The sequence below is a fragment of the Perissodus microlepis genome, chromosome 7 (genome assembly GCF_051167445.1).
Source record: "Perissodus microlepis isolate ML-2025 ecotype Zambia chromosome 7, ASM5116744v1, whole genome shotgun sequence".
Classification (NCBI taxonomy): Eukaryota; Metazoa; Chordata; class Actinopteri; order Cichliformes; family Cichlidae; genus Perissodus; species Perissodus microlepis.
Genome location: NC_140467.1, coordinates 4,816,392 through 4,844,383, shown reverse-complemented (window position 1 = coordinate 4,844,383; position 27,992 = coordinate 4,816,392). Strand labels below are relative to the sequence as shown.

At 38.5% G+C, this 27,992-nt stretch overlaps 1 protein-coding gene across 1 annotated transcript; it reads right to left on the bottom strand.

Moving 5' to 3' along the window:
• Window positions 1-113: 113 nt before the first annotated feature.
• On the bottom strand, window positions 114-27,709 carry LOC146382353 (receptor-type tyrosine-protein phosphatase beta-like). Its single transcript, XM_084936738.1, has 20 exons — window positions 27,574-27,709; window positions 24,779-25,039; window positions 24,021-24,281; window positions 22,613-22,873; window positions 21,523-21,777; window positions 19,472-19,844; window positions 18,296-18,351; window positions 17,901-18,155; window positions 16,984-17,244; window positions 16,428-16,571; window positions 6,989-7,246; window positions 4,484-4,741; window positions 3,875-4,147; window positions 3,315-3,584; window positions 2,529-2,816; window positions 2,148-2,399; window positions 1,485-1,751; window positions 997-1,257; window positions 657-908; window positions 114-451 (listed from the first exon to the last, which is right to left on the bottom strand). The coding sequence occupies exons 1-20, from the start codon at window positions 27,707-27,709 to the stop codon at window positions 114-116; spliced, it is 4,980 nt and encodes a 1,659-aa protein (XP_084792864.1).
• Between the last annotated feature and the right edge of the window lie 283 nt (window positions 27,710-27,992).

Below are 27,992 nucleotides of genomic sequence, written 5' to 3'. Positions count from 1 at the left end.
AAGGAGGCGGTACTCCGAAAAGCGCTAAATAAGAATCAGTGCATTTACCGCGATCAACTCGTTGATTAAAAAACAAATCATTTGAATATCAAAAGGTGTTTCAAATTGAAAGACTAAAAAAAAAAAAGGAGGAGATTGCCAAGATTTGTACAATACTTCTTTACAGAAATGAAAGCCTTACTTGTTGTGACCATGTAGACGTGAACCGTCTCACTCTGAAATCCCAGTTCCCCCACAGTTTTCACAGAAATGTTGTAGGAAGTCCCAGAAGACAGGGAAGAGAAGTTCCAACTGGTGTTTGTGGTATTTATATTGTTGGATTGCTGGGATGACGTGTAAGTCAGCAGGTAGTAGTATTTTGCACCAGTCATCAGAGGCGCCTCTATCCATTGAGTTTCAATGGAACTTGTTGTTTTATTCAGGATCTCAATCGGCCCAGGAGGGTTAGGGACTGGAGGAAGGGGGATGCAACATGTTACCTTATGTAAGTGCTCACTGTTTTAATAATTTTGTTTTACAGTTGTTTAGTGTAGTGTCAAATTAAACTTTATCAGTAACACCTCAATTCTCAAAACCTGCTGAAGTAAATAAAAACATACATACATATTAACATAAATGTGACTACACTCAAAATTGAAGACATTTATTCTACTCACGAGTGGCGTTAGTAACAAGTTCAGATGATGCATTGAAGGGTCCACTTATTGTGGTTAACATGACGCTGTACGCCCGTCCAGCTGACAGGTTTTCAAACTGGTACGGTGCAGTCAAATTGTTCAGGGATTGAATAGTTGTATTACGTATTAGCTGCAAACTGTAATGCTCCACATTTCCTTTAGGTTTCGTCCATGTCACTGTGATGGAACTATTCGAATGACCTGAGATAGTGGGCTTTACTGTCTCGGGCTCTGTTGATGTGATGAGAGAACAAAGGATTAAAACATGTCAACAATGATAGTCTGACAAAGAAAACTAGAAATGGCAGCTGAGTCGTACTCGTGTACTGAGAAGTGCAGACTGTTTGTCCTTCAATGCCATTTGCTGCCACGACAGAAACACAGAAGGTACAGTTGGTCCCAGGGTCGAGGCCTGAGATCTGTATGGTTTCTTGTCCCAGGGTGTTGTTTTTGTAGGCACAGCCTGATGTAGCAACTCGATATTTATAGTCATCCCTGTACTCAGCTGGCTTCATCCAATTCAGATTTATAACAGTTGTGTTTATGGTTTCAGCCTCCAACTCAGTAATACCGTATGGCCCTACAAACACAGGAGGAATTATTATTATTATTATAACAACAGCAGTATTATAGGCATATGAACAGCACTTTTCTTATAACAGCTCTCTTTCACTGGAATAATGATAAACTACCCAAGCTCAGCTTTTGATGGTTGCTGACTTTGGTTCTTTTTACTGATTTAGTTTGAGTTTAGTATCGTGGATTTCCAGGAGAAGCAGAGATTCTGACAACATATACTGTACATACGTGTGAAGTAAGACACTGTCACAGGATCTGCCTGAGTGCCATCTGCTGTCAGTGTAGTGACAGTGAAGGTGAAGTTGCTCCCAGAACGAAGATTTCTGATTGTTGCATTTGTTATGTTCACATTTAATTTGTTTACAATAACATTGGACTCGTTGGTGACCTGCACCCAGTAAGAGTAGCTTAATTTGCTCTCCTGCTGTGTCCACACCAAGGTCACTGCATTTGTAGTTATTTCTGTCTGAGTCAGATTGGATACAGGAAATGGTCCTGAGAAAATGAGACAGATGAAAAACCTGTGATTGCTGCTACATGTTCCTCACACTCAGAGGAAAAAGAAATACGATAAATAGTATTAACAATATTACTATTTTAGAAAAAGGACACTTGCATTACATCTATGTACTCAGCATGTCGTACACAGACAATTGATTCCAAACATTTTAAAATCTGTCTGAATGACATTTTGTTGTCACTACATCCCCAAAAAGTAAACAAAACAAATAAAAACAAACAAACAAACAAAAACAAATACAAAGTGTACCAGTCAAAATAAACTCTGTCAGAGTGAAAGAAAAAGGATAAACTCAATAAAAATAAAATAATAAAAAAATCAGGAAAATCCACCATAACAATCACAATCTCATCAGCTGTATGTCTACTCACTGGTATAGTTTACTGTTGTCACTGATGTACTTTTATATCCCATCACACCCACAGTAACAACAGAGATATTGTAGGGGCTTCCAGATGGGAGGTTTCCCAGCAGGAACCAGTTGTCTTTTGTCACAAAGGCGTTAGTGGTGGTGACACTAAAGTTGTATTGCTTGTGGTTCATGTTCTGTGGGAGGGCCCAGGTGAAGTTGATGGAATTAACAGTCTGAGATTGCACTGTGATGGAGCCAGGAGGGTTGGGAACTGAAGAAGGAGAAGGATTTGATTATTTGATTGATTAATTCAAACAATACATGCAGTTTTAAAATAGGTGTTGATAAAAATGCTGAATATACAATTTGAGGTAGAAGTCAGATTGTCAATGAAACTCACAAGTTGCGTTGCAGACACGTGAACTGTTATTCTGAAAAGGTCCACTTTTGGTGATCAACTGGACACAGTAAATTATTCCTGGTGTCAAGCCCCCAAACACTGCACTTTTAGTTTGATTGTTTACATCCGTGCTGTTCACTAACTGTCCAGCACTATTTAGCACAACACTGTAACTGGAGACCTTCCCTGTCACCAGTGTCCACTTCACTGAAAGGCTAGTTGTGGTTCCTACGGCTGTAATGTTTGAGACTGCTTCAGGCACTGGAAAAAAAAGAAGATTCAAATTAAATGAACATTAATATTGGACTAATAGGGGCTGAGTAGTAACACAAAGAAAATGTCGACCAAATTTACTTATATTCTGACCAAAAAATGTTTAAAGATTTACTTTTAGAGTAAAAACCCTGAATCAGGTTATATTTTGGCTCGGGGTTGAGACATTTAGAGAAAGGTTAGAAACTAACCTAGCAAGGGTATCAAGCTAACAGCTACTGATTGTTAAACAGGGAGGACAATTTATTATGGAAATTGTAGGCTCCAGCTTTACTGAAGCTAATATATCTGCCTATAGTGCCTGGAATTTGGCCATTTTTCTCTGTCTCTTTTCTCTTATCAATTCCCTAGTATGAAAAAAGCAATGCTACATATATATATATATATAAAAAATACAATATCACATATTGCCAGGCTCTGACAGTCTGTTGGAGATCACTATAAATTGCAAGATGAATTAAGAATACTTGACTTTGGCCACATACAAACATAAGTTCACATGTTAGTTCTTACTTGTGTAACTGAATCCCTTCTCCACCGTAGATTCACTTCCTTCTGCAGCTTTTGTTCTGACTGTGACACTGTAGTTAGTTCCTGGGCTTAGATTTGGTACAGAAGTGCTGTTATTGGTGATATTTGTTGAGTTAATAAGTCCTCCTGTGTCATTGTAAGTGTCAACTAAGTATATATAATACGATTTGACCCCCAGTGGATTTGACCAATTCACATTTAGTGAAGTAGTAGATTCAGGGCTGACTATTAGATTCCTCACTGGGTTTGGCACTAAAAAAGATGACAAATTAGGAAACAGTGTTAAACAATGGAAGTTAAATAAGTTGCACTCATTACATCAATATCCCTGATTTGATGGCAAACAAAGATCCATGTTGCATGTCATACCAAACTCTTCACACCATATTTCCTGTCTATATCTTAACGATAAACTGTCCAACACTGACACTGATATTATATGTTGATTAATATGAAGTGTTCTTACTGGCCAATAAAACCATGCATTAAAAACAGACAGTCGGATGGCTTTGGGGTTTGTTTGTTTTTTTTGTTGTACTTACAGGTAAAAGAAGAATTCTGAACAACTGTGCTGCTTAAATTTCCAGGTCCAGTAGTTTTTACTGTTACAGTGTATTTGGTTCCAGAGTCAAGGAGTGAAAGCAAAGTGTTATTTTGAGTGGAAGTTGTGTTTTGACTGAGACCACCCACAGCCTGATAGGTGATACTGTATATGATGCCTGGAGCTCCAATCATTTCATCAGGTGTTGCCCACTGCAGCTGGAGTGAGGAGTTGCTCCGGCTACTAAAGATGATGGACCCAGGAGGTTTGGGAACTAAAGGGTACAAATAACACCATCTTAAAGTCATTTTGCTATTTTAAAGAAGTACAAAACAGTTTAGTCCACTAAAAATGTAATAAATGAAGTCTACTCCTATGTTTCCAGATAGGGTGCCAACCTTTATCTACAGACACAGTTACAAAAGGGATCAAATAATTTCAATGTGATGGTTTTTTGTAGTTGTTGTTGTTTTTAACTGTTTAGGTGTTTCTGCATAACGCATTTAAAAACAGTAAATTATGTTTGAAGCATTCTAATGGTATCCACAGTTGTTCTCAGGGTCTTAAAAAACATGGTGATAAAGAAAAGAGATTAGGTTGTTGGGCTTACCAGTGGCAAATGACACCTGGTCAGATGTATTCCAGAAGTTTCCAGCAAAAGCAGTCACGGTGATATTATAGAGTCTCCCGGGTTTTAAATAGGTAAAACTGGTTGTTGTGGCCATTGTTTGACTGGAATTTGTAAACACTAAGTTTTCATTGGATATTTTGACCTGATAATAACTAATGTTTCCTCGAGGCAAAATCCAGCTGATGCTTAAGGTGTTGGTTCCTTGTGTAACACTAATGTTCCCAGGCTTTTCAGGCCCTGTAGAATAAAGATGTAAATGGCATTTTAATAAAACACAACAAATGCATTATTAAAAACAAAAACATATTAAACATAATATTACAACTTTTAGTTTGCATATATAGTCACTATTTGATTTTCCCTCACTACTCAAAATTATGTACAGGGCATAATGTGTAGAGTCTGAGCTTTGATTTGAATAGGTTCACATTAACATTTAAAGAAATACTTGATTGAGTTTAGTTGTTTCATTATTTAGTGCAGTTTAAAAGTAACGACACAAACGTAAACGACACAACTTAACTTTGGTGTTTAAGCTTCACCTTCATTGAAGTCACACAATTAGATAAAGACAATCTGACTAAAAATCTGTACTTGTTGTCTAAGGAGCTTGGAAAGAAAAGCATCTGGACTTCTTTAAGTTGCTTGAAGATGTTTCACCTCTCATCTGACAATCTTCTTCAGTTCTAGGATCAAATAGTAGAGAGTCCCAGATTTTATGTGCACATTGGCATCCTCGAAATAGTGACCTTTGTCCTTTAGATGCAGATGGGACAAAGGACCCCCTAATGATCCTCCACCTAATCACATGAGCCAAAGTGTGAAAATGGGTGTAGGTCACAATCAACCAAGGTTTTGGGTGGGCTCATTGTGAAACCTAGCCCCACCCTATCATGTGATTTCCTCAGGTCAGATGGCCATTAAGGCCTCTGGAAAGAGATCTCAAAACTGGATTATAGATGGCAGATAGTTGGTGTCATAAACCCGCTTCTGTTAAAAGATGGTCGCTCATAGTGGACATAGATGGCTTCTTTCACTCCTCTTTTAAACCATCTGTCCTCTCTGTCCAAAATGTGTACAGACCAAAATGTGTCCTTTAGATGCAGATGGGCCGCCGAGTGGACGTATACGTTGTGCCATACGTTATGTATACATTACGTATGGCACAACATAGAAGAGCCACCTCCACGGACAAGACTCGGCGGCCCATCTGCATCTAAAGGACAAAGGTCACTCTTTCGAGGATGCCAATGTGCACATAAAATCTGGGACTCTCCACCATTTGACCCTGGAACTGAAGAAGCTTCTCGGATGAGAGGTGAAACATCTTCAAGCAACTAAAGAAGTCCAGACGCTTTTCTTTCCAAGCTCCGTAGACTACGATGACCTGGATGACTGAGAACCTTCACAGACATATCTGTACTTGTATTATCTCTATTGAATACAATGATTGTTCATCTACAGCTATGCTGAGAAAAATAACTAAAAACTGATTAATTTTCCAAATCCTAATTGGAGCCAGTTGTTTCCTTTACGGGCACAAGAAACACCATTATATGTGAACTCTGCCTTGGTCGCAACACTCAAAGGACCTTCTTGGACAAAAGCTTTACAGGGATGCAAAAAGCTGAAATGAGGTGGAAAATGTGGTAAATTAAATTATTTAGTTTTCTGAAAACTGTATGTCTTCCTCTAGTTTTCTTGGCTCTGGCAATTATTGCAGTCTTTAGATATCATGACTAATTTTAATTTTGTTTAGGATGATTGGACTTCAGAAACAGCTTCTATAGCCTTTTAAAATGCTCTAGTATGATTTTCTGTACTTTTGACTGGGAAACTGACTACAATACAACTGTAAACACTGACACAAGGTGTAGGTCTCATCCTCTGTATAGTTCAGTCTTTTTTATTTTTTTATAAGCTATATTGCAACAAATGTCTATGTAAACATTCAACTGTAAATTCTGTATAGACTATCATTCTGTACAATACAATAATTATAGTTCTACAACTGTATCAAACTGTTTATTAATACTCACAATTGCATATCTACAATCTGTATAGCTTCATTTTTCATATTTCTATATAGTTCTTATCTTTTTAACCATATTTATACCCTGTTCATAGCCTGTACATACTTATAGTTAAAGAATATTCATAATATACCTTCATACCATGTACATTGTAACGTACCTATAATAGATCCATATTTTGTAATAATTCTATATTTTTGCCAAAGCACTTTCTGGATGGATGCAAACTGCATTTCGTTGCCTTGTACTTGTGACATGTGCAATGACAATATAGTCGAATTCTATTCTATTCTACAAAACTATTAGCACAACACTATGTTTAAAAGAATAAATACAGTGCAAAGCTACACCAAAACCTAGGCTCATCTGTGCTTTGTGGTTGATGTAGCCAAATTCATCCAACCTGAATCTTGGAAATATATCATTAATACAATACACAACAAGGACCTACTTGTGAAGGTAGATATAGAGCTGTCATCTCCCTCATTTGACTGCTGTACAGCAGCAGCAGCCACTGAAATGTTGTACGGGGTGCCAGGGGTTAAGCCTGGAATAGTAAAGAAAGTTTCATTTGTGCGATTGGAGACCTGTTGTGTCCCATTCCACTGGATTATGTACCAGTCAACACCCCCATCTGGTTTAGTCCAATTTACAGACACAGATGTTGTTGTGAAACCAGTGAAAGTGAGGTTCTTGACCACAGCAGGTTCTGTAAATAGAATGAAAAAAGAGCACACATATAACCAGTAATGGGAATAACGGTATACTCCTTTTATATATAACTGCGTTACTTTTTTCAGTAACAAGTAATCTAACTAATTACTATTCATATCGTTACAACGCCGTTACAGTTACTAACAAGAAATTGCGGTCCATTACTATTTTTCAAGAAACAGAAGGTTAAAGCTGTGTTCAGCTTACCACATCTTATATCATTTGCACGGAAGTAGCTGTAAGTAATCTGGACGCTACTGCTTTAAGCAGCTGCGCGCTCCCGCGGACGGTAATCACGACCACTGTCTAGCACAACACCTGGAGCTAAGGGGGCAAAACAATCGCATGAGTGCTGCTGTTTGACTGAGGAAGAATAAAGCAGTCGTGGTAAGCCAATCACATGACCACTTAAAGACAAAGCAACAAGGTGATATATACCAGTTTATAAATTGTGTTGATAGGCCACGTAAAACCAGAGTCATGACAAAAATGACTCTGTTTTTTTTACTGTCTAAGGACAGCGCAGCGAGCACTCTCTACTTATGAGCAAAAAAAAAAAACAAAACAGGGGAAGTTTTAGGAGTGACGGCGAGAGAGAGAGACAGCAGAAAAAGAGAGAGAGCGAGTTTTGAGATGTGAGAGATTTGTGACGTTTAGCGTGTTTGGAGTGTGTAATGTGTTGTCTTGTGTAGTCAGCATGTAGTGTTGTGGATAGTTTTGTGTTGTGTGTCAGAACAATGAGGCGGCTGCTGTCTCCAGGTAGAAACAGGAGTGATACACCTGCTGCTGTCAGACCTGCAGGTATCAGGCTGTGATGTTCTCCTTTACACTGGACAGAAATTATTTTTTTGGAGTGGCACAAATAATTTGTGTGGCATCTTATTTAATGCAGAACAGCTGATTGTTCTGTAAATAGTTTGAAATGGTTATTTTAAAAAATCAAGGTAAAATGTAAATGAATGCAAATAACTTTGTTTCCAAAACTTGTGCTTAGGATTTTAAAATTGACAATTTATATTTGCATTTAAAGTTATGAAATATGATTCATTAAACATGTTTGTGGTTGTTACAGTAAAAATATAACTTTTTCTACTCAGATTTTATGTTTTTTGTCTGATTGATTTTAGATTAGTTGTGTTAATACAGTTTGTCAAAATGAAAACATAACTGTAAATTCCGACATGTGAGGTTGTGCTGAAAAGGATGATACCAAACAAGACAAAGTAAATAGTTTTTAAAGGTAAAATGTGGAGGGGAAAATCAAAAGTAGTTAAAAATGGCCAATTATACCCTGGACCCCAGAGGGTTAAACGTTTTTTTTTTTGTTTTTTTTTTAAGTAACACAATAGTTACTTTTCAAGTAATTAATTACTTTCAGAATATTGTAACTCAGTTACCAACTCAGTTACTTTTTTGAAGTAACTAGTAACTATAATTGAATACTTTCTCAAAGTAACTTGCCCAACACTGCGTATAACTAGTCACTCTTTGAAATGACTTTTTTGATCATTTACATTTAACTTTGAAAATGGTGAATAAAGAAATCATCCTTGTAGATTAACAAAGTAAAAGAATTGTTAGGCCAACAAGGACAAGTCCTGACTGCCACACATAAGAATCAAGAGAACTGATTCAAGGGCGAACTTGAGAGGATATGTGAGTAAAGGTAATAACAATCACAATCAGCCAGTTGATTTAATAAAAACGATGACTCGTAGAACCAAAGATTTTGGCATCTTTATAATTGTTATTCTTTTTTGAGACAGAATAGGGATTTTTTTTAAAAAATAGTCAAACTAAGAGAAATATATATATTTTTTAAAATGAAGCAGTAATATGAATCCAGCCACGAGGGCACGTTATTCAGGATGAGATCTCACCTGATCTCATCCTGCTCATATGATGAGTTTCTTGGGAAATTGAAAAGACTGTCACTCACCCTGTCTCCGAGGGCAACGCAGCTAAGAAACTGCTAAATTTGAGTCAGTGAAAGCACAGTTTTGCACAATATGTATTCGATTTTCACATAGCAGCCGCCGAATCCACTGATCTGATCATGCCCTCCAGCGAGTTTTTCTCCAAGCTTTAAATGACCAAAGATCGATTGGCCTGCACGATGAGTCCTCCTCTTTTGAGGATCTGGTCTTTCTCTCCCATCGCACATTCTTACGCTCTTCTTCGATTTTCTATTCCGCCTCTGCCACTCATCAATTCAGCTTTTGAACCCATCCATAGAGACACTGTATTCACTAAACTCGACTCAGGTGATGCATATCATCTAGTCCGCATTTGAGAAGGGGATGAGTGGAAAACCACTTTCAACACCCCATTAGGTCACTTTGAGTATTTAGTTATGCTATTTGGCCTCACAAACACCCCCGCAGTCTTTTAAGCTCTAGTGAGGGACGTATTAAAGGATGTTAATGGCACTTTAATTTTTTTGCAAGTGCAGGGAAGAACATAAAATACATGTCTGATCTGTCCTGCAACGTCTACATGAGAGTTGCCTGTCAAGGCCAGAAAATGCCAGTTGCACTCCTCATCTGTTACCTTTTTGGGCTATAGTTTGGCAAGAGGGCAGGTGAAGACAGGCGGTGGCTAGATCCAAACAGTCACTAGAATTAATTACTTTAATTCTCCAAATTATTCACTTCTGCTCCAATCCTGGTCCACAGCAATACTACTAAACCCTTTATTGTGGAAGTGGATGCATAGGACTCTGGTGTGCCTACGCCCATGATCAGCACTACGTGCCTCCATCTGCCCCTGCCTCCATACTCAACTAGATTCATACCTCCAAATCCTCCGGTCACCCGGCGTGAGAAGGGCCGTTTCTTTGTTCAAACCACACTTCCTGTGAATCTCTACAAAGGGATGTAAAGTGAATATGTTGCGGGCTGTTCAGTCTGTGCCTCGAGTAAAAACCTTAACCAGCACCCTTCTGGATTTCTCTTATATCCTTAGCTACCCCTGACAGACCTTTTGTTGTCATTTTATTGCTCTAGACAAATTATCATAAGCTCCACAGACTGTTAAATTTGTGTTCAATCGTGTTTTTCAACTGGCATACAGGTAGAAAATGTTTCAGATCATGGCCCTCAGTTTATCTCGGAGGTTTGGAAATCTTTCAGTTTGCCACTCAGAGTTTGAGTCAATCTCAGTTACGTTTCTCACCCCCAGACCCATAGCCAGACGGAACATATTAATAAGGAACTAGAATCCACTCTCCACTGTATCACATCTCACAACCCACAACCTGGTCATCACATCTCACATGGACAGATTGTGTTCACAATTCACTCACTGTCTCCACTACTGGTCTCTTGCCTTTTGAAGCATCTCTAGAATAACAGCCACCCCTGTTTCCGGAGATGGCATTAGAACTGGCAGTTCCTTTGGTTCAACACCGCTTGCAGCAATGCCAGCGTGTGGTAGGACTTGACTTAAGCGGCCAAAGAAGTGCAGGACACAGATGCTTTCTGTCATGGTCTGGGAGTGTGGCTGTAAAATTCCACTGAAGGTCTGGACCTCCCTGGTATCCACCCATGGGCAGGGCCTACAGCCTCCCTCACCTGGAGCTGATTGAGGCAATTAGGTTGGAGATTTAAGCTGCTTACTGACACTGCTTCCTCGCCAGTTTGTCAACAATCCTATGTTGGTAACCAGGCCTCACGCTTCATGTCTATGATTCTCAAGTGCTTTACTGACCTTGCAATCTTGTGTTCTAGTTGCTCCTGGGAATTTCATCACATTGAATAACTTATCCTGGAAATCTGGTTCACCCGCCTGCTTTTAGAATCATCTCCTTGCCTCACCTGCCTGCCCTCACACTACCACAGGACCTTCACCGCTCAGAACAGCTGACACACACCACCAAATCCAACCGGACCGCACCACCTCTCCTTCAACGTTTCATCTCCCACCTGCACAGTAAGACAAAGATTTCCATAGCTTCCACTAGTGATGGCCAAATGAAGCTTTCTGAAGCACTGAAGCTTGTATTGAAAAACGGTTCATTACTCGAAGCTTTTCAACACAATCCTCTCTGGTGACATCTGGTGGCCAAAAATATGAAGAGCAGCTTGAATCCACAAAATAAAACCAACTGCTTCATTTTGATTGCCCACTCGACAGAGTGGAGTTCTGTCTGATATTGGGCCACCGCTGTGTTGCTTTAAACATGTATTTTTGGGGGTGAAAAAAATGTTGTTTATTTCTTTAATACATAATTTTGACCAGTAAACTTTCCTTGTTTAAACATGCACCATGGCGTGGTCTTTCTTTGCTTGTGACTTCTTGATGTTGGTAAATACAATAATTGAAAAATACCACGCTACATATAATAATGTACAACACATTATGGAGTATGTTTCTGCTGTGAGATCCGCCTCCTTGTACTTATGCAATTAATCACCAGACGGGTGTATTTATAAATAATATTATATTAGGGACATTTTCCTATACATATTTTTGACCTGGGGGTAGAATTGATTGTGAACTGGAAAAGGAAAATGCTTATGAACTTGTAAATTAAAAACATGATGCATTTAAGGTAACCTTTTTTCATTTTTATTTAAGAAGAGAATTTGTTTCACTGTGCGGTGACCAAACCTGTTCCTTTTCGTGGAGATAATTTCTCCTGCCTTAAGGAAAATCCCTTCACATGGCACAGAGGAGGCTGGAGTGCAGAGAAACTGGTAGAGATGCAGTTATACAGTCTACCTGGGCCCCACCAACTATCAGCTAACATTAAATGTAAAGAGTCAAATGGAAGTTTTTCTAAAGTTATTTAATGATATTTATATTATGAAAATCAGATTTTTGACATTTTAAGTTTTCCCCGTTTTCAGATAAAATAAACACGCACAAAACAAAAGCAAACAGCCAGAACACAAAGAAGGAAAACCCACCCAATTGACCAAAATCAACTCAAAATACTCCCACACAACAGAACCTCCTCTATTCCTCGCTGGCTCCAAATCTTTCAGTAGAAATATCAGTGGTTCGCTATCTGTCACCATCAAAACACTCCACAAATCCCGCGAATGATTCACTTCCTTATAAACCAGGGAATCAGACACCGAAGCAGTTAGGTTCTAAATGCAGCTTCGGACATCACTGATCACGTGACTCTGGCCAAACGAATCAAGCTTCGACTCAGTGCTTCTGAAGCAGTGTTTTGATTTTTCTGACACACGCACCGGGGCGTCAGCTTCAAGCGAGCCATCACTAGCTTCCACCCTCTCCAGAACTCCTCATTGGCACTCTTCCAGTGCGTACCTAATCACCAGCCAGCTGCTGTTGTTTTCTTGGACCTGTCCCCTTGCTTTATCCCTCTCTCCTAACCAAGACCCCCATGCCCCATGTGTCAAGCCTTAAGTCAAGTGCCATTGTAAACATCATCCTTGTGCTAGTTAATAAAACTTTCTTAAACCCTTTCCTCAGCCTCCGCTTTGGGTTCTCTGCACATGGGTTTGATTTTGGTACTTGGCCTCCGGCCGCTTTGTGACACTTTCCAGTGTAGCAAGTGATTTATTCACCATTTCGTGACCAACCAATATTTAAAAAAAATAAGAAAATCAACTCTATAATTAACTCAGTTCAAATAAACATAACTAAACTTAAATCAACAGATTAAGGTCAAACTGCACACAGCTACACCGACCTGGTCCTTTCCTCCTGAACACCTGCGTTCATCTGCTTAAATAGTTCATTCACCCCTGGACTATTCCATTAGGGTAGGTAAGGCAAACAGTTCTATACTCCAACCTGTGCTGCTACTCTTCCTAGCAATAAAACTCTACAGTGTACTCAATACATATTACACCAATAAATCCATATCTGTATAAACACAGTCTAAAATCAACTTCATTAATTTACCAAGATTCCCCCTCTTATTATCCTGGTCTCTTCCTGTGACCTCAGATTAACCGGGAAGCTATAAATACAGGAAGTAAAACTATATTTCCTCCTTTTGTTCCTGGAACACAGGTAGGTAAGGTGAGTTTAAACAATACAAATTAACAGTTAAAATAAATAACATGTTAACTTAACAAACTTGTAGGAATTGATTTAAACCAAGATGTTATGTTACATAATCTGTAAAAGTGCAAAACATAAACCCGGGATAGTAGATGTTTGCCTATTGCAGACTACATATGGTTAAATCAAAACAAAAATGTAAACTAAGACTATGGACAAATAGTGTTCTCACCCACTTTGTCACACAGAGTATCTGGGCACTGGCCAGATGGTTACCTCTTAGGTCAGTCAAATGCCAGAGCTGCTATGCAAACTGCCGCAGGACACCTGCTCCCAGGTATCAGACGGGGCAAAAGGTATGACTCGCAGGACATTCTGATCAAGTCACTATCACACAAACTCGGTCCACGTTACATTGGGTGTTATGAAGTGGACTCTGACTGTAGTTGGGCTGATCAGAAACTAAAGCTACTGGCCTACTTACGCATTCACCCAACATTCCATGTTTCATAGATTAAACTGGTACACTCCAGTCCACTCCAGAAAAATTGCCCACTGACTGTGGCAAATAGGAAAGGATAGGACTGAATTAAGTGGGACACAAGAGGAAATCTCAGCAAATTCAAAACCAACCAGAATCACAAGTATTTTTCTTTAAAACTCTTTAAAAAAAAAAAAAAAACCTCTATTGTTGCTTCACTGATTACATGAAAAATAAATTGATAGTTACATTTTTAAAAATGAGAAACGAAAATACATTAAGTAGGGTATATTCTTCTTGCCAGCAAAAAAATATTCTTTGCTATGTCACTTTCTCTTCTGTTATCTTCAGCCACTCCTACGGCAGTGAAAGTGTAGCACACTGCAGGATTCAGCTCAGTGATATCCCTGCTCTCAATTTTGACAGCTCTATTAAAGATTCATATCAGTTCGTACATGCTCCAGATAGCTTTTCTTCAATTTATTTAATTCTCACTCACTTTTGCAACTTTACTTTTGTGTTACTCGCAGCAACCGCTCCACCTCATTGCTAGTCCATTTAAAAAATTCAGTGCTTTTTGGCGACCTTTTGCTGTGACGTTTCAAAGAGCTATAAAGTAAATAAACAGCTGACAGAAAAGAGGCAGGCCAAATCTTCTTGTGCTTCACGCATGCGCAGTACTGAAACGTAAGTGTTTTCGGCCGTTTTAATGTGGACGCACAACTCTGTGAAAACGACTGAAAACACTAGTATGGACGTGAAGCGTTTTCAGACAAAAATGGCATTTTCAAATCTATTCGGGCTAGTGTGGACATAGTCTTAAGGACCTGTGTTACATACAACACTAATGGAGACAGATTGATCACTTTTAAGTTCACAAAAAATATAGGCTGTTGTGGTATTGGCAGCAGAGAGACTCATAACTACTTCAGGCTCTATGAGTGAAGAGTACATGAGGATGAAGAAGAAAACAAAAGAACTGTTGAGCCAAGAAAAATAAGCAGTGACTGCAACAGGTACCCACATAGCAAAATTGGTATGGCCTGGATCTGGCCCACACAATGTACTTACACATGGCCCACATACCGCAAGGAATGACGGCCCTTTGGTGGCCCAGATCTGGTTTGCCAGATGTGGCCCACACATGGGCCTTGTACTGGCCCAGAACAGTTTCAGCTCTGGCCCCAGATGTCAGCCTAATGTGTACCTTAATCAAGCCATGTAATAACTACACGTGCAAGAACATGCAAAACAGTGCAAAAGTAACATGAAAACTCAGAGAGAGAATGGACTGACTCGTCTAGTCGCCCGGATTACTCAAAGTGCTCTATACAAAATGCCACAGTCTCCCAATCACACACTTTCTCTAAACTGAGTGTTTCCTAACTATATTTACACTCTTGACATGCAGACTGGAGGAGTCCTGGATCGAACCACTAACCTTCCGATCAGTAAGTGATCTGGTCTACCTCCTGAGCTATAGCCACCCACTGGAAACGATGAGTAAACCGTCACTAGGTTTTGGATAAAGTGTACACTCACTAACTTGCCAAATCTGCCTTTGAAATGTTGGATACCATAGCAGTATAGTATTGCAACATGGCATTTGGATCTTCTAACTAAAATAGGAAAATAGGATCATAAATAGTGCCATCATTGCCAGACCTGGCCAATATCTGGTTGGCATGACCCTGCCATGACACTGGTTAGTCAGAAGTGCCAGCTTGATGCCGGATCCAGGGGAGACCTGTTTTCTATTAGCCTGGGCCACATAACCCAAACCACAATCGACCCAGATATGGCATGTCATCACATAAACAGTGCCATCTATGCCATGCCTGGCTCATATCTGGATAACATACGTCTTATCATGCCAGAAGTGAGCCAGCAGTGCCGGCTTGATACCAGATCTGGGCCAGACCTGCTTAATTCAAAAGGACTGAATTAAGCAGAACCTGAGAGGATATGTGAGAAAATCAAAAAATGTTTTTTGACAAAACAAAAACCCGACTTCACACATGGATAAAGATTTTTTTGAAGATTTGAAGACTTCCTGTAAAAAGGATTTCCATAATGTTTGAAGTGAATGCTTCACTAGAAAAAACTATCCTAAAAAGTTGACAGACTAAGAAACAAAAAAAATAAAAAATAAAAAATGAAACAGTGACACAGTACAGAGTACGAGCCCCCACATCAGAAAATGTCATACTCTTCATCTTACTTGTGTATTGAGAAAGTGTTGCTACTTCACTTTCTGTTCTGTTGTCTCCAGCCACTGCTATGACAGTGAAAGTGTAGTTCACTCCAGGAGTCAGCTCAGTGACTTTTACTTTTGCTTCAGTCACAGTCTTATTCATGTTTATTGTTCCATTTGTTCACTCTACTCTATAGAAAGACCCTTGACCCTGTGGCTCAGTCCAGTTCAGAAATATAGAGGATGTCCTGATTTCACTGACAGTAAGATCATTCACTTTTTCGGGTTCTGTGAGTTACAGAGAGGTAGATGCAAAAATAACAAGATTGAGAGAACAACACTAACTGACAGCATTTGAAAAACATTGATTACAAATTCATTCAGATGCTGAATTCTTGTATGTCCTGTTTGTATACAGTGAAATTAACTCTGCGGCTCCCATAGTTTGCTCATCACCAGCCACTGCAGTAACTCTAAATGTGTACACAGCAGTTAGCGCACTGATGGTTATTTATGTGTTATTCACACTGTGATTCTCATTTAAATGTCTATCTGTCCACTCTACAAGATAGAAGCAGCTGTTTCCCTCTGGTTCAGTCCACTTCAGTGATACAGAGGATGTTGTGAAAGCAGTAACACTGAGTAATCTGACTACTTCAGGCTCTGTAAGGGAGAAGTCACTACATGGGTAAGAATTAAAAAAATCAGCTAGTCTCCTCTGTCTCAAAGTTACAGTAAAAACACACGAGCAGCAACATGCTGACCCTGTAACATTTCATGCAGCTGGAAGTTCAGAGGAAGCTCTAAACTAGACGTACAAAAGAAATGCAAACCATTATTGGAGCTGTTACTCAAACACAGAGTGAGCACAACTACAGCTGTTATATGAGGACACATCGGTGAGAGATCCAACCTTCTCACTTCAAAGGGCTTCTTCTTCTACATCTGGATTTCTTCTTCTACTTTCCTTTGAATTTAACTTATCTTATGATGATAGAAGACTCCTTATTTTACCAGATATCCTCAGCAGACAGTCACTAATTCACAGTATGAAAACATTTAAATGCTCACTTACTTGTGTAGATGGTGACAGTAGCACTCTGTCCTTCAGTAGAACCATCACCAGCCACTGCAGTGACAGTTATTTCATACTGGACACCAGCAGTCAGGTTAGTAATGTTATAAAATGTCACATTGACATTTACAGAGAAACTTGTTCCTCCACCTGTCCACTGTACTTTATAGAAGGAGCTGCTTCCCACTGGTTTAGTCCAGCTCACAAAAACAGACGATGTTGTGACGTTAACAACAGAGAGACTCGTGACTACTTCAGTCTCTATGAGTGGAGAGTACATGAGGAGGAACAAGAAAACAAAAGAACTGCTGAGCCAAGAAAAATAAGTAGTGACTGCAGCAGGTAAGAATCAAGAGAACTGAATTAAGAAATATATATATATATATATATATATATATATATATATATATATATATACATATACATATACATATATATACATATACATATATATACATATATACATACATATATATATACACGCACACATACATATATATATATATATATATATACACACACATATATACATATACATATATACATATATACATATATATATATATATACGTGTGTATATATATATATATGTATATGTATATATATATATGTGTGTATATGTATATATATATATGTGTGTATATATATATATATATATATATATATATATATATATATATAGATATATATGTTGGCAAAAACAAACAAACATGTCACTCATGGATAAAAAGTGTTTTTAGATTTGAAGTCTTCCTGTAAAAAGGATTTCATTCATTTTTGAAGTAACTGCTTCACTAGAAAAAAAAAACTATCCTAAAAAGTTGACAGACTAAGAAACAAAAAAATAGAAAATGAAACAATGACACAGTACAGAGCACGAGCCCCGAGATCAGAAATCATCATACTCTTCATCTTACTTGTGTATTGAGAAAGTGTTGCTACGTCACTTTGTGTATTGTTATCTCCAGCCACTGCTATGACAGTGAAAGTGTAGTTCACTCCAGGAGTCAGCTCAGTGACATTTACTTTAGTTTCAGTCTTAATCATGTTTGTTGTTCCATCTGTCCACTCTACTCTATAGAAAGACCTTTGACCCTGTGGCTCAGTCCAGTTCAGAAATATAGAGGATGTCCTGATTTCAGTGACAGTAAGATCATTCACTTTTTTGGGTTCTGTGAGTTACAGAGAGGTAGATGCAAAAATAACAAGATTGAGAGAAAAACACTAATGGACAGCATTTGAAAAACACTGATTACAAATTCATTCAGAAGTTGAATTCCTGCACATCCTGTTTGTATGCAGTGAAATTAACTCTGCAGCTCCCATAGTTTGCTCATCCCCAGCCACTGCTGGAACTCTAAATCTGTACTGCATACAGGCAGTTAGTGCACTGATGGTTAATTATGTGTTATTCACACTGTGATTCTCATTTAAATGTCCATCTGTCCACTCTACAAGATAGAAGCAGCTGTTTCCCTCTGGTTCAGTCCACTTCAGTGATACAGAGGACGTTGTGAAAGCAGTAACACTGAGTAATCTGACTACTTCAGGCTCTGTAAGGGAGAAGTCACTACATGGGTAAGAATTTAAAAATCGGCTAAAGTCTTCTCTGTCTCAAAGTTACAGTAAAAACACACGAGCAGCAACATGCTGACCCTGTAACATTTCATGCAGCTGGAAGTTCAGAGGAAGCTCTAAACTAGACGTACAAAAGAAATGCAAACCATTATTGGAGCTGTTACTCAAACACAGAGTGAGCACAACTACAGCTGTTATATGAGGACACATCAGTGAGAGATCCAACCTTCTCACTTCAAAGGGCTTCTTCTTCTACATCTGGATTTCTTCTTCTACTTTCCTTTGAATTTAACTTATCTTATGATGATAGAAGACTCCTTATTTTACCAGATATCTTCAGCAGACAGTCACTAATTCACAGTATGAAAAACATTTAAATGCTCGCTTACTTGTGTAGATGGTGACAGTAGCACTCTGTCCTTCAGTATAATTATCATCTGCCACTGCAGTGACATTTATTTCATACTGGATACCAGCAGTCAGGTTAATAATATTATAAAATGTCTCACTGACATTTACAGAGAAACTTGTTCCTCCACCTGTCCACTGTACTTTATAGAAGGAGCTGTTTCCCACTGGTTTAGTCCAGCTCACAAAAATTGACGATGTTGTGACGTTAACAGCAGAGAGCCTCATGACTACTTCAAACTCTATGAGTGGAGAGTACATGAGGAGGAACAAGAAAACAAAAGAACTGCTGAGCCAAGAAAAATAAGCAGTGACTGCAGCAGGTAAGAATCAAGAGAACTGAATTAAGGAGAACCTGAGAGGATATGTGAGTAAATCATAAAATGCTTTTTAACAAAAAACCCATGTCACACATGACTAAAAAGTGTTTTTAGATTTGAAGTCTTCAGGCAAAAATGATTTCTATAATTTTTGAAGTAACTGCTTCACTAGAAAAAAAAACTATCCTAAAAAGTTGACAAACAAATAATAAACTACAAGATAAAAAAATGAAACAGTGACACAGTACAGAGCACGAGACCCCAGATCAGAAATCGTCATACTCTTAATCTTACTTGTGTATTGAGAAAGTGTTGCTACGTCACTTTGTGTATTGTTATCTCCAGCCACTGCTATGACAGTGAAAGTGTAGTTCACTCCAGGAGTCAGCTCAGTGACATTTACTTTAGTTTCAGTCACAGTCTTATTCATGTGTATTGTTCCATCTGTCCACTCTACTCTATAGAAAGACCTTTGACCCTGTGGCTCAGTCCAGTTCAGAAATATAGAGGATGTCGTGATTTCAGTGACATTAAGATCATTCACTTTTTCAGGTTCTGTGAGTTACAGAGAGATAGATGTAAAAATAACAAAACTGACATAAATATATTTTAAATTTAGAAAATTACACCATCAAATATGCAGCAAATTTAGTAAAGAACACCTAAGGGACAGCGTTTGAAAAACATTGATTACAAATTCATTCAGATGTTGAATTCCTGCATATCTTATGTGTATACAGTAAAATTAACTCTGCAGCTCTCATAGTTTTTCATTTCAGTGACAATGAGATCCCTGACTAATTTAGGCTCTGTGAGTAGAGGGTAATTGAATGAGAAGTCAATTCTATTTAATACCATTTTTTTTAAATAGCGCCAAATTAGTCACCTCAAAGCACTTTAGTAAAGACCCTACACTAAAAGAGAGAAAACGGCAACAATCAAACAACCTCCTTTGTGCACTTGGCGACTGTAGGGAGGTAAAACTCCCTTTTAACAGGAAGAAACCTCCAGCAGAAACAGGCTCAGGTAGTGGCAACCATCTGCCACCTTAAAGGCCTGTGTTACATACAACACTAATAGAGACAGATTGATCATTTTTTAGACTGAATCATTAATTCACTATAGAATTTATTTGAGCAGAAAATGCATGGGATTTAAAAAGACACATTAATGCTTTGGAAGAAGTGATTAATGGAGTTAACTCAGAAGGATCAGTCGGAGAGCAAGTGTCTAAATAAATATCAGAAGCATTGGAAGTAGCTGTACATAATGATACATCAGTCAGACGGTCATGAGTCATTTTTACTCTAAACATTACAGTTTTCTTTGTGAAAAAAATACATGAAATCATCACTAGTTAAGGTTAAAGAAAAACTCGCTTCAACAGAGCACTCATACGTTACCAGCCCAGCCACAGTAAAGAAGAGAAACATGGGGCTGTTTCTATTTTTCATCAAATGAGTAGCTAAAGATCTGACACACTTAGGAGGAAGCTGCAGGAGAGACAGCTGAAGATGTCAGGGTGATAGCGACTCGGCTACCAGCTAAGCTAAACTAGCAAATACCTAAAGTCAAAATGAATGGTAAATGGTCTGTATTTGTATAGCGCTTTACTAGTCCGTAAGGACCGCAAAGCGCTTTACACATCCAGTCATCCACCCATTCAAACACACATTCACACACTGGTGATGGCAAGCTACAGTTGTAGCCACAGCTGCCCTGGGGCAGACTGACAGAAGCGAGGCTGCCATATTGCGCCATCGGCCCCTCTGACCACCACCAGTAGGCAACGGATGAAGTGTCTTGCCCAAAGACACAACGACCGAGGCTGTCCAAGCCGGGGCTTGAACCGGCAACCTTCCAATTACAAGGCGAACTCCCAACTCTTGAGCAACGAAATACAATTAGTTGGTATTTTGGCAGAGAGTCTGAAGAATGACCACTGACTGTGGAATGTAAGATATAAGAGGACCGGATGAAGTGTGACATCAGATGAGACACCGCTAACATCAGTCTGATTCACAAGACGAACATCATCTAAATATCTAAAAATATTTTAACCTTCATGATTGTGAGGAAAATGTCACATTATTCTTTCTAAGTAAATGTTTCACCTCCAGCAATGAAATAAAATAAAACAAACAAGAAGTCCAATTGACTGAAACATAAAATTCTTTAAAAAGGATGCATGAAAAACATTCTCACTCAGCAAAAATAATCGTTTTCATCTTACTTGTGCATTGATAAATTTGTGAAATGTCACTTTCTGTTCTGTTGTCTCCAGCCACTGCTGTGACAGTGAAAGTGTAGCACACTCCAGGAGTCAGTTCAGTGACATTTACTTTAGTTTCAGTCACAGTCTTATTCATTTTTGTTGCTCCATTTGTCCACTCTACTCTATAGAATGACCTTTGACCCAGTGGGTCAGTCCAATACAGAAATATAGAGGATGAAAAATGTCTAGCTTTTAATAAATAATTATCTGACTCTTACACCCAAAGTTTTAATCTGATGTAAAATATATAGAAGTCCATTACTGTATATAGTAACTGTTAAGTCTAATATACCCTAGTAAGCTATAGTACTTTTTCCTTTGGGAAAGTACCATCTGTGAATTCTGCAATTCTGTTGAAGAAAGATGTTGAATCTATTTAATTATTCTTGAAAAATAATTTATTTCTGTGCATTTTTCCACACTGCATCAAATTTAATTTGATTACATCGATTAAGCATCATGAGGTGGAGGGTGGGGGGTGGTTCCCTATTTTTTTATGCTGGGAGCTTGCAACCCTATTAGTTAGGTTGCTTAATATTTCTGCTAAGTACTCTTTAAAATACCAGAATAGGGAGGATGGAGTAGGTTTAAGTTTTGGGGCGCAGTGTATTTTTTACATACAGGTATAACAGAATAGCTTTAGTGTTGTTATTTATTTAAACTTGAGTATAAACTTATACAAAATGCAGCAAGATATTAAAAAAACGTTTTATTGATTAAAAAACACACTATATCGGATTCATATTGGTATCGGCAGATATCCAAATTTATGATATCGGTATCGGTATCGGACATAAAAAAGTGGTATCGTGCCATCTCTACTGCTAACATCAGTCTGATTCAAAAATCAAACATCATCTAATTATCAAAACCACTTTCAGCTTCATAACTGTGAGGAAAATGCCACATTATTCTAAGTAATAGTTTCACCTTCAGCAATGAAATAAAATGAAACAAAGATTACATCAAATACATTTAAAGGTGAAACTGTTAAAAAGGATGCATGAAAAAAAGTCTTGATCAGCAAAAATAATCGTTTTCATCTTACTTGTGCATCGATAAATCTGTGCCATGTCACTTTCTGTTCTGTTGTCTCCAGCCACTGCTATGACAGTGAAAGTGTAGCACACTCCAGGAGTCAGCTCAGTGACATTTACTTTAGCTTCAGTCACAGTCTTATTCATTTTTGTTGTTCCATTTGTCCACTCTACTCTATAGAATGACCTTTGACCCACTGGGGGAGTCCAATTCAGAAATATAGAGGATGTCCTGATTTCACTGACATTAAGATCCCTGATTACTTCAGGCTCTGTGAATGGACAGCAAACGCATGAGGATGAACATGAAAGCTATAAAAAGTGAAAACTAATATATACTCATATATCTTAGTTTGAAAACTAAGATATATGAGGGCTGAATGAAGTGTGACATCAGATGACACACCCCTAACATCAGTGTGATTAAAAATAAACATCATCTGAATATCAAAAACATTTTCAGCTTCATAACTGTGAGGAAAATGCCACATTATTCTAAGTAATAGTTTCACCTTCAGCTATAAAAAGTGACCATTGGTTTTGGAAAATTGGATATATGAGGGCTGAATGAAGTGTAACATCAGATGACACACTGCTAACATCAGTCTGATTCAAAAATCAAACATCATCTAATTATCAAAAACACTTTCAGCTTCATAACTGTGAGGAAAATGCCACATTATTCTAAGTAATAGTTTCACCTTCAGCAATGAAATAAAATGAAACAAAGATTACATCAAATACATTTAAAGGTGAAACTGTTAAAAAGGATGCATGAAAAAAAGTCTTGATCAGCAAAAATAATCGTTTTCATCTTACTTGTGCATCGATAAGTCTGTGCCATGTCACTTTCTGTTCTGTTGTCTCCAGCCACTGCTGTGACAGTGAAAGTGTAGCACACTCCAGGAGTCAGCTCAGTGACATTTACTTTAGCTTCAGTCACAGTCTTATTCATTTTTGTTGTTCCATTTGTCCACTCTACTCTATAGAATGACCTTTGACCCACTGGGGGAGTCCAATTCAGAAATATAGAAGATGTCCTGATTTCACTGACAGTAAGATTCTTCATTACTTCAGGCTCTGTGAGTAAATTGTAAATGCATGAGGATAAATAAAAAAGTCTGAAAAGTGACCACTGACTGTGGAATCTAAGATATAAGAGGACCAGATGAAGTGTAACATCAGATGAGACACCGCTAACATCAGTCTGATTCACAACACAAACATCATCTAAATATCGAAAAACATTTTAACCTTCATAACTGTGAGGAAAATATCACATTATTCTTTCTAAGTAAATGTTTCACCTCCAGCAATGAAATAAAATCAAACAAAGAAGTCCAATTGATTGAAACATAAAATTCGTTAAAAAGGATGCATGAAAAACACTGTCAGCAAAAATAATCGTTTTCATCTTACTTGTGCATCGATAAATCTGTGCCATGTCACTTTCTGTTCTTTTGTCTCCAGCCACTGCTATGACAGTGAAAGTGTAGCACACTCCAGGAGTCAGCTCAGTGACATTTACTTTAGCTTCAGTCACAGTCTTATTCATTTTTGTTTTTCCATTTGTCCACTCTACTCTATAGAATGACCTTTGACCCACTGGGGGAGTCCAATTCAGAAATATAGAGGATGTCCTGATTTCACTGACATTAAGATCCCTGATTACTTCAGGCTCTGTGAGTGGACAGCAAACGCATGAGGATGAACATGAAAGCTATAAAAAGTGAAAACTAATATATACTCATATATCTTAGTTTGAAAACTTAGATATATGAGGGCTGAATGAAGTGTGACATCAGATGACACACCCCTAACATCAGTGTGATTAAAAATAAACATCATCTGAATATCAAAAACATTTTCAGCTTCAGGCTCTGTCAGTGGAGAGTAAATAAATGAGCATGAACATCAGAATAAATAACGACTGGATGTGGCAAATAAACGAAACAAGACGACTGAATGAAGTGGGATGTGAGAGACTTGTCAGTGAAATTTCTAACAGCCTCTAAAACGAAAGATTGACTATTCATTTTTAAGAAACTGATTTGATTATTACAAGAAAACAGGTTAAAGTAAAAGGTGAGTATAACAGATGTCATTAAAATTAACAAAAAAAATTGGAAGAAAGAAACTGAAGTACAACAGAGAAAAGATCACAATCTTCTTCTTACTTGTGCATCGATAAGTCTGTGCCATGTCACTTTCTGTTCTGTTGTCTCCAGCCACTGCTGTGACAGTGAAAGTGTAGCACACTCCAGGAGTCAGCTCAGTGACATTTACTTTAGTTTCAGTCACAGTCTTATTCATTTTTGTTGTTCCATTTGTCCACTCTACTCTATAGAATGACCTTTGACCCAGTGGGTGAGTCCAATTCAGAAATATAGAGGATGTCCTGATTTCGTTGACAATAAGATCCCTGATTACTTCAGGCTCTGTGAATGGAGAGCAAACGTATGAGGATGAACATGGAAGCTATAAAAAGTGACCAATGGTTTTGGAAAATTGGATATATGAGGGCTGAATGAAGTGTAACATCAGATGACACACTGCTAACATCAGTCTGATTCAAAAATCAAACATCATCTAATTATCAAAAACACTTTCAGCTTCATAACTGTGAGGAAAATTCCACATTATTCTAAGTAATAGTTTCACCTTCAGCAATGAAATAAAATGAAACAAAGATTACATCAAATACATTTAAAGGTGAAACTGTTAAAAAGGATGCATGAAAAACAGACTTGATCAGCAAAAATAATCGTTTCCATCTTACTTGTGCATCGATAAATCTGTGCCATGTCACTTTCTGTTCTGTTGTCTCCAGCCACTGCTATGACAGTGAAAGTGTAGCATACTCCAGGAGTCAGCTCAGTGACATTTACTTTAGCTTCAGTCACAGTCTTATTCGTTTTTGTTGTTCCATTTGTCCACTCTACTCTATAGAATGACCTTTGACCCACTGGGGGAGTCCAATTCAGAAATATAGAGGATGTCCTGATTTCACTGACATTAAGATCCCTGATTACTTCAGGCTCTGTGAATGGACAGCAAACGCATGAGGATGAACATGAAAGCTATAAAAAGTGAAAACTAATATATACTCATATATCTTAGTTTGAAAACTAAGATATATGAGGGCTGAATGAAGTGTGACATCAGATGACACACCCCTAACATTAGTCTGATTAAAAAAAAAACATCTGAATATCAAAAACATTTTCAGCTTCAGGCTCTGTCAGTGGAGAGTAAATAAATGAGCATGAACATCAGAATAAGTAACAACTGGATGTGGCAAATAAACTAAACAAGACGACTGCATGAAGTGGGATGTTCTTTTGCTCTTGACGAAGGCGGTCGCACTTTTCTCCTCTCCCTCAGCTTCCTTGCTTAGCCTCTTGTGTCCTTGTCTAGTCTCGTGTTTTTTGTATTACTTTTCCCTGGAACACTCTCTCACAGTCTGTTTTCTAAAACCTAAAAGAGAATTATGGATTTGATCAACTGGTCCCTGAATGCAATTGTCACCCTTTTCTCAACTAAAAGTCTGGGCCTGGGTGAGCCTGAGTGCTGAAAATATCTACCTATTCGGAACCATGGTAACAGGGTTCTTGCTGATCGGAGCTGGCTTGGCCCTGGCTTATCGAAGAATTAAGAAAGCGGAACCGGCTGTTCAAACACCCACAAGGCTGCCTGCTGGGATTGAAACGATGGGACGAGGCGTGAGTTTCTCAAAATGGGCTCATTGAGTGCAGCACGGATAAGATCTTGGAGAAGCTTACGGCTGCCGTGAATACTCAGAATAAAACCTCTGAGTGCAGACTGGATTACATCTTGGAGCAGCTCACTGTGGTTGTGAGTTCTCAGAATCGGCTCTTTGAGCACAAGAATGACAACATCACGGAGCATAAGTTTGATAACATCATGGTGAAGCTCACGGCTCTCCAACGGGAGATTGAGAGACCAGTGTTGGACTGTTAGAACAGCTTTGAAATTCATATGAGTTGTTCGCACTAAAGTAAAAACTACCATCACTTCATGCGGATACCCCTTCGGCGCCAGCTGCAGTCTCAAGTCTGGAGCCGAACAACAACACCCTGATACGGACTGTGTTTAGACTGTTCTTCCCATCCTATGCAAGGCCACCTGGGTTGGCTGGAAGAATGTTTACTTAGCCTGGCAGGGCGAAGGACACTGTCTCAGCTGAACTCTGGACACGCACACACATACACATACACTGATTCGCACTCACTCATCCCCCCTCCCTTTCCAAACACCTTCGATACTTGTTCCCTCCTGGAGAACACGGCGGGTCTGGGCCCGCGCTGGAATAATAGCGCAGGGCAGGATGGCTGCTGTGTTTGCTTCAGATTACTCCTCACCTACCCAACCCCGTTGCTTGTCACGTGCTCCATAATGTTGTGCTGTGGACATTTATGTGCTCTCTGTGAAAAGGAGTTCTTTTGTTTCCTTTTCTCATGCTGTCCTCCCAGGAGCCCAGCATGAATAGAGGTCTCTGTTTTTCCTCTTGTACTTTCCCATTGTAGTGTATATTTCAGTGTTTTTCTGTAACGCTACCGATCTCCGACCTGTATCCCCATGTGATGTCTGTGTTGTGTGTGTGTGGTTGGGGGGGGTCCCATTTCAGTGCAGGGCAACCTGCATGTGGCGAATAAAGCCTTGATTCATTCATTCATTCATTCATTGATTTATTCATTCATTGATTCATTCATTCATTGATTAATTGATTGATTGATTGAGAGAGACTTGTCAGTGAAATTTCTAACAGCCTCTAAAACGAAAGATTGACTATTCATTTTTAAGAAACTGATTTGATTATTACAAGAAAACAGGTTAAAGTAAAAGGTGAGTATAACAAATGTCATTAAAAGTAAAGAAAAAAATTGGAAGAAAAAAACTGAAGTACAACAGATAATGTTTAAGAGAGAAAAGATCACAATCTTCTTCTTACTTGTGCATCGATAAATCTGTGCCATGTCACTTTCTGTTCTGTTGTCTCCAGCCACTGCTGTGACAGTGAAAGTGTAGCACACTCCAGGAGTCAGCTCAGTGACTTTTACTTTAGCTTCAGTCACAGTCTTATTCATTTTTGTTGTTCCATTTGTCCACTCTACTCTATAGAATGACCTTTGACCCAGTGGGTGAGTCCAATTCAGAAATATAGAGGATGTCCTGGTTTCACTGACATTAAGATCCCTGATTACTTCAGGCTCTGTGAGTGGACAGCAAACGCATGAGGATGAATATGAAAGCTATAAAAAGTGAAAACTGATATATACTCATATAGCTTAGTTTGAAAACTTAGATATATGAGGGCTGAATGAAGTGTGACATCAGATGACACACCCCTAACATCAGTCTGATTGAAAA

What these genes read in the sequence shown, in the direction of transcription:
- LOC146382353 (XM_084936738.1), bottom strand. Translation starts at nt 27,709, where the DNA reads ATGAATAAGACTGTGACTGAAGCTAAAGTAAAAGTCACTGAGCTGACT. An exon ending in TTTGTCAACTTTTTAGGATA is followed by an intron (nt 18,352 to 19,471) that starts GTTTTTTTTTCT and finishes GCCTGTATGCAG; the next exon opens with TACAGATTTAGAGTTCCAGC. An exon ending in GACAGTGTCTTACTTCACAC is followed by an intron (nt 1,258 to 1,484) that starts GTATGTACAGTA and finishes CTGTGTTTGTAG; the next exon opens with GGCCATACGGTATTACTGAG.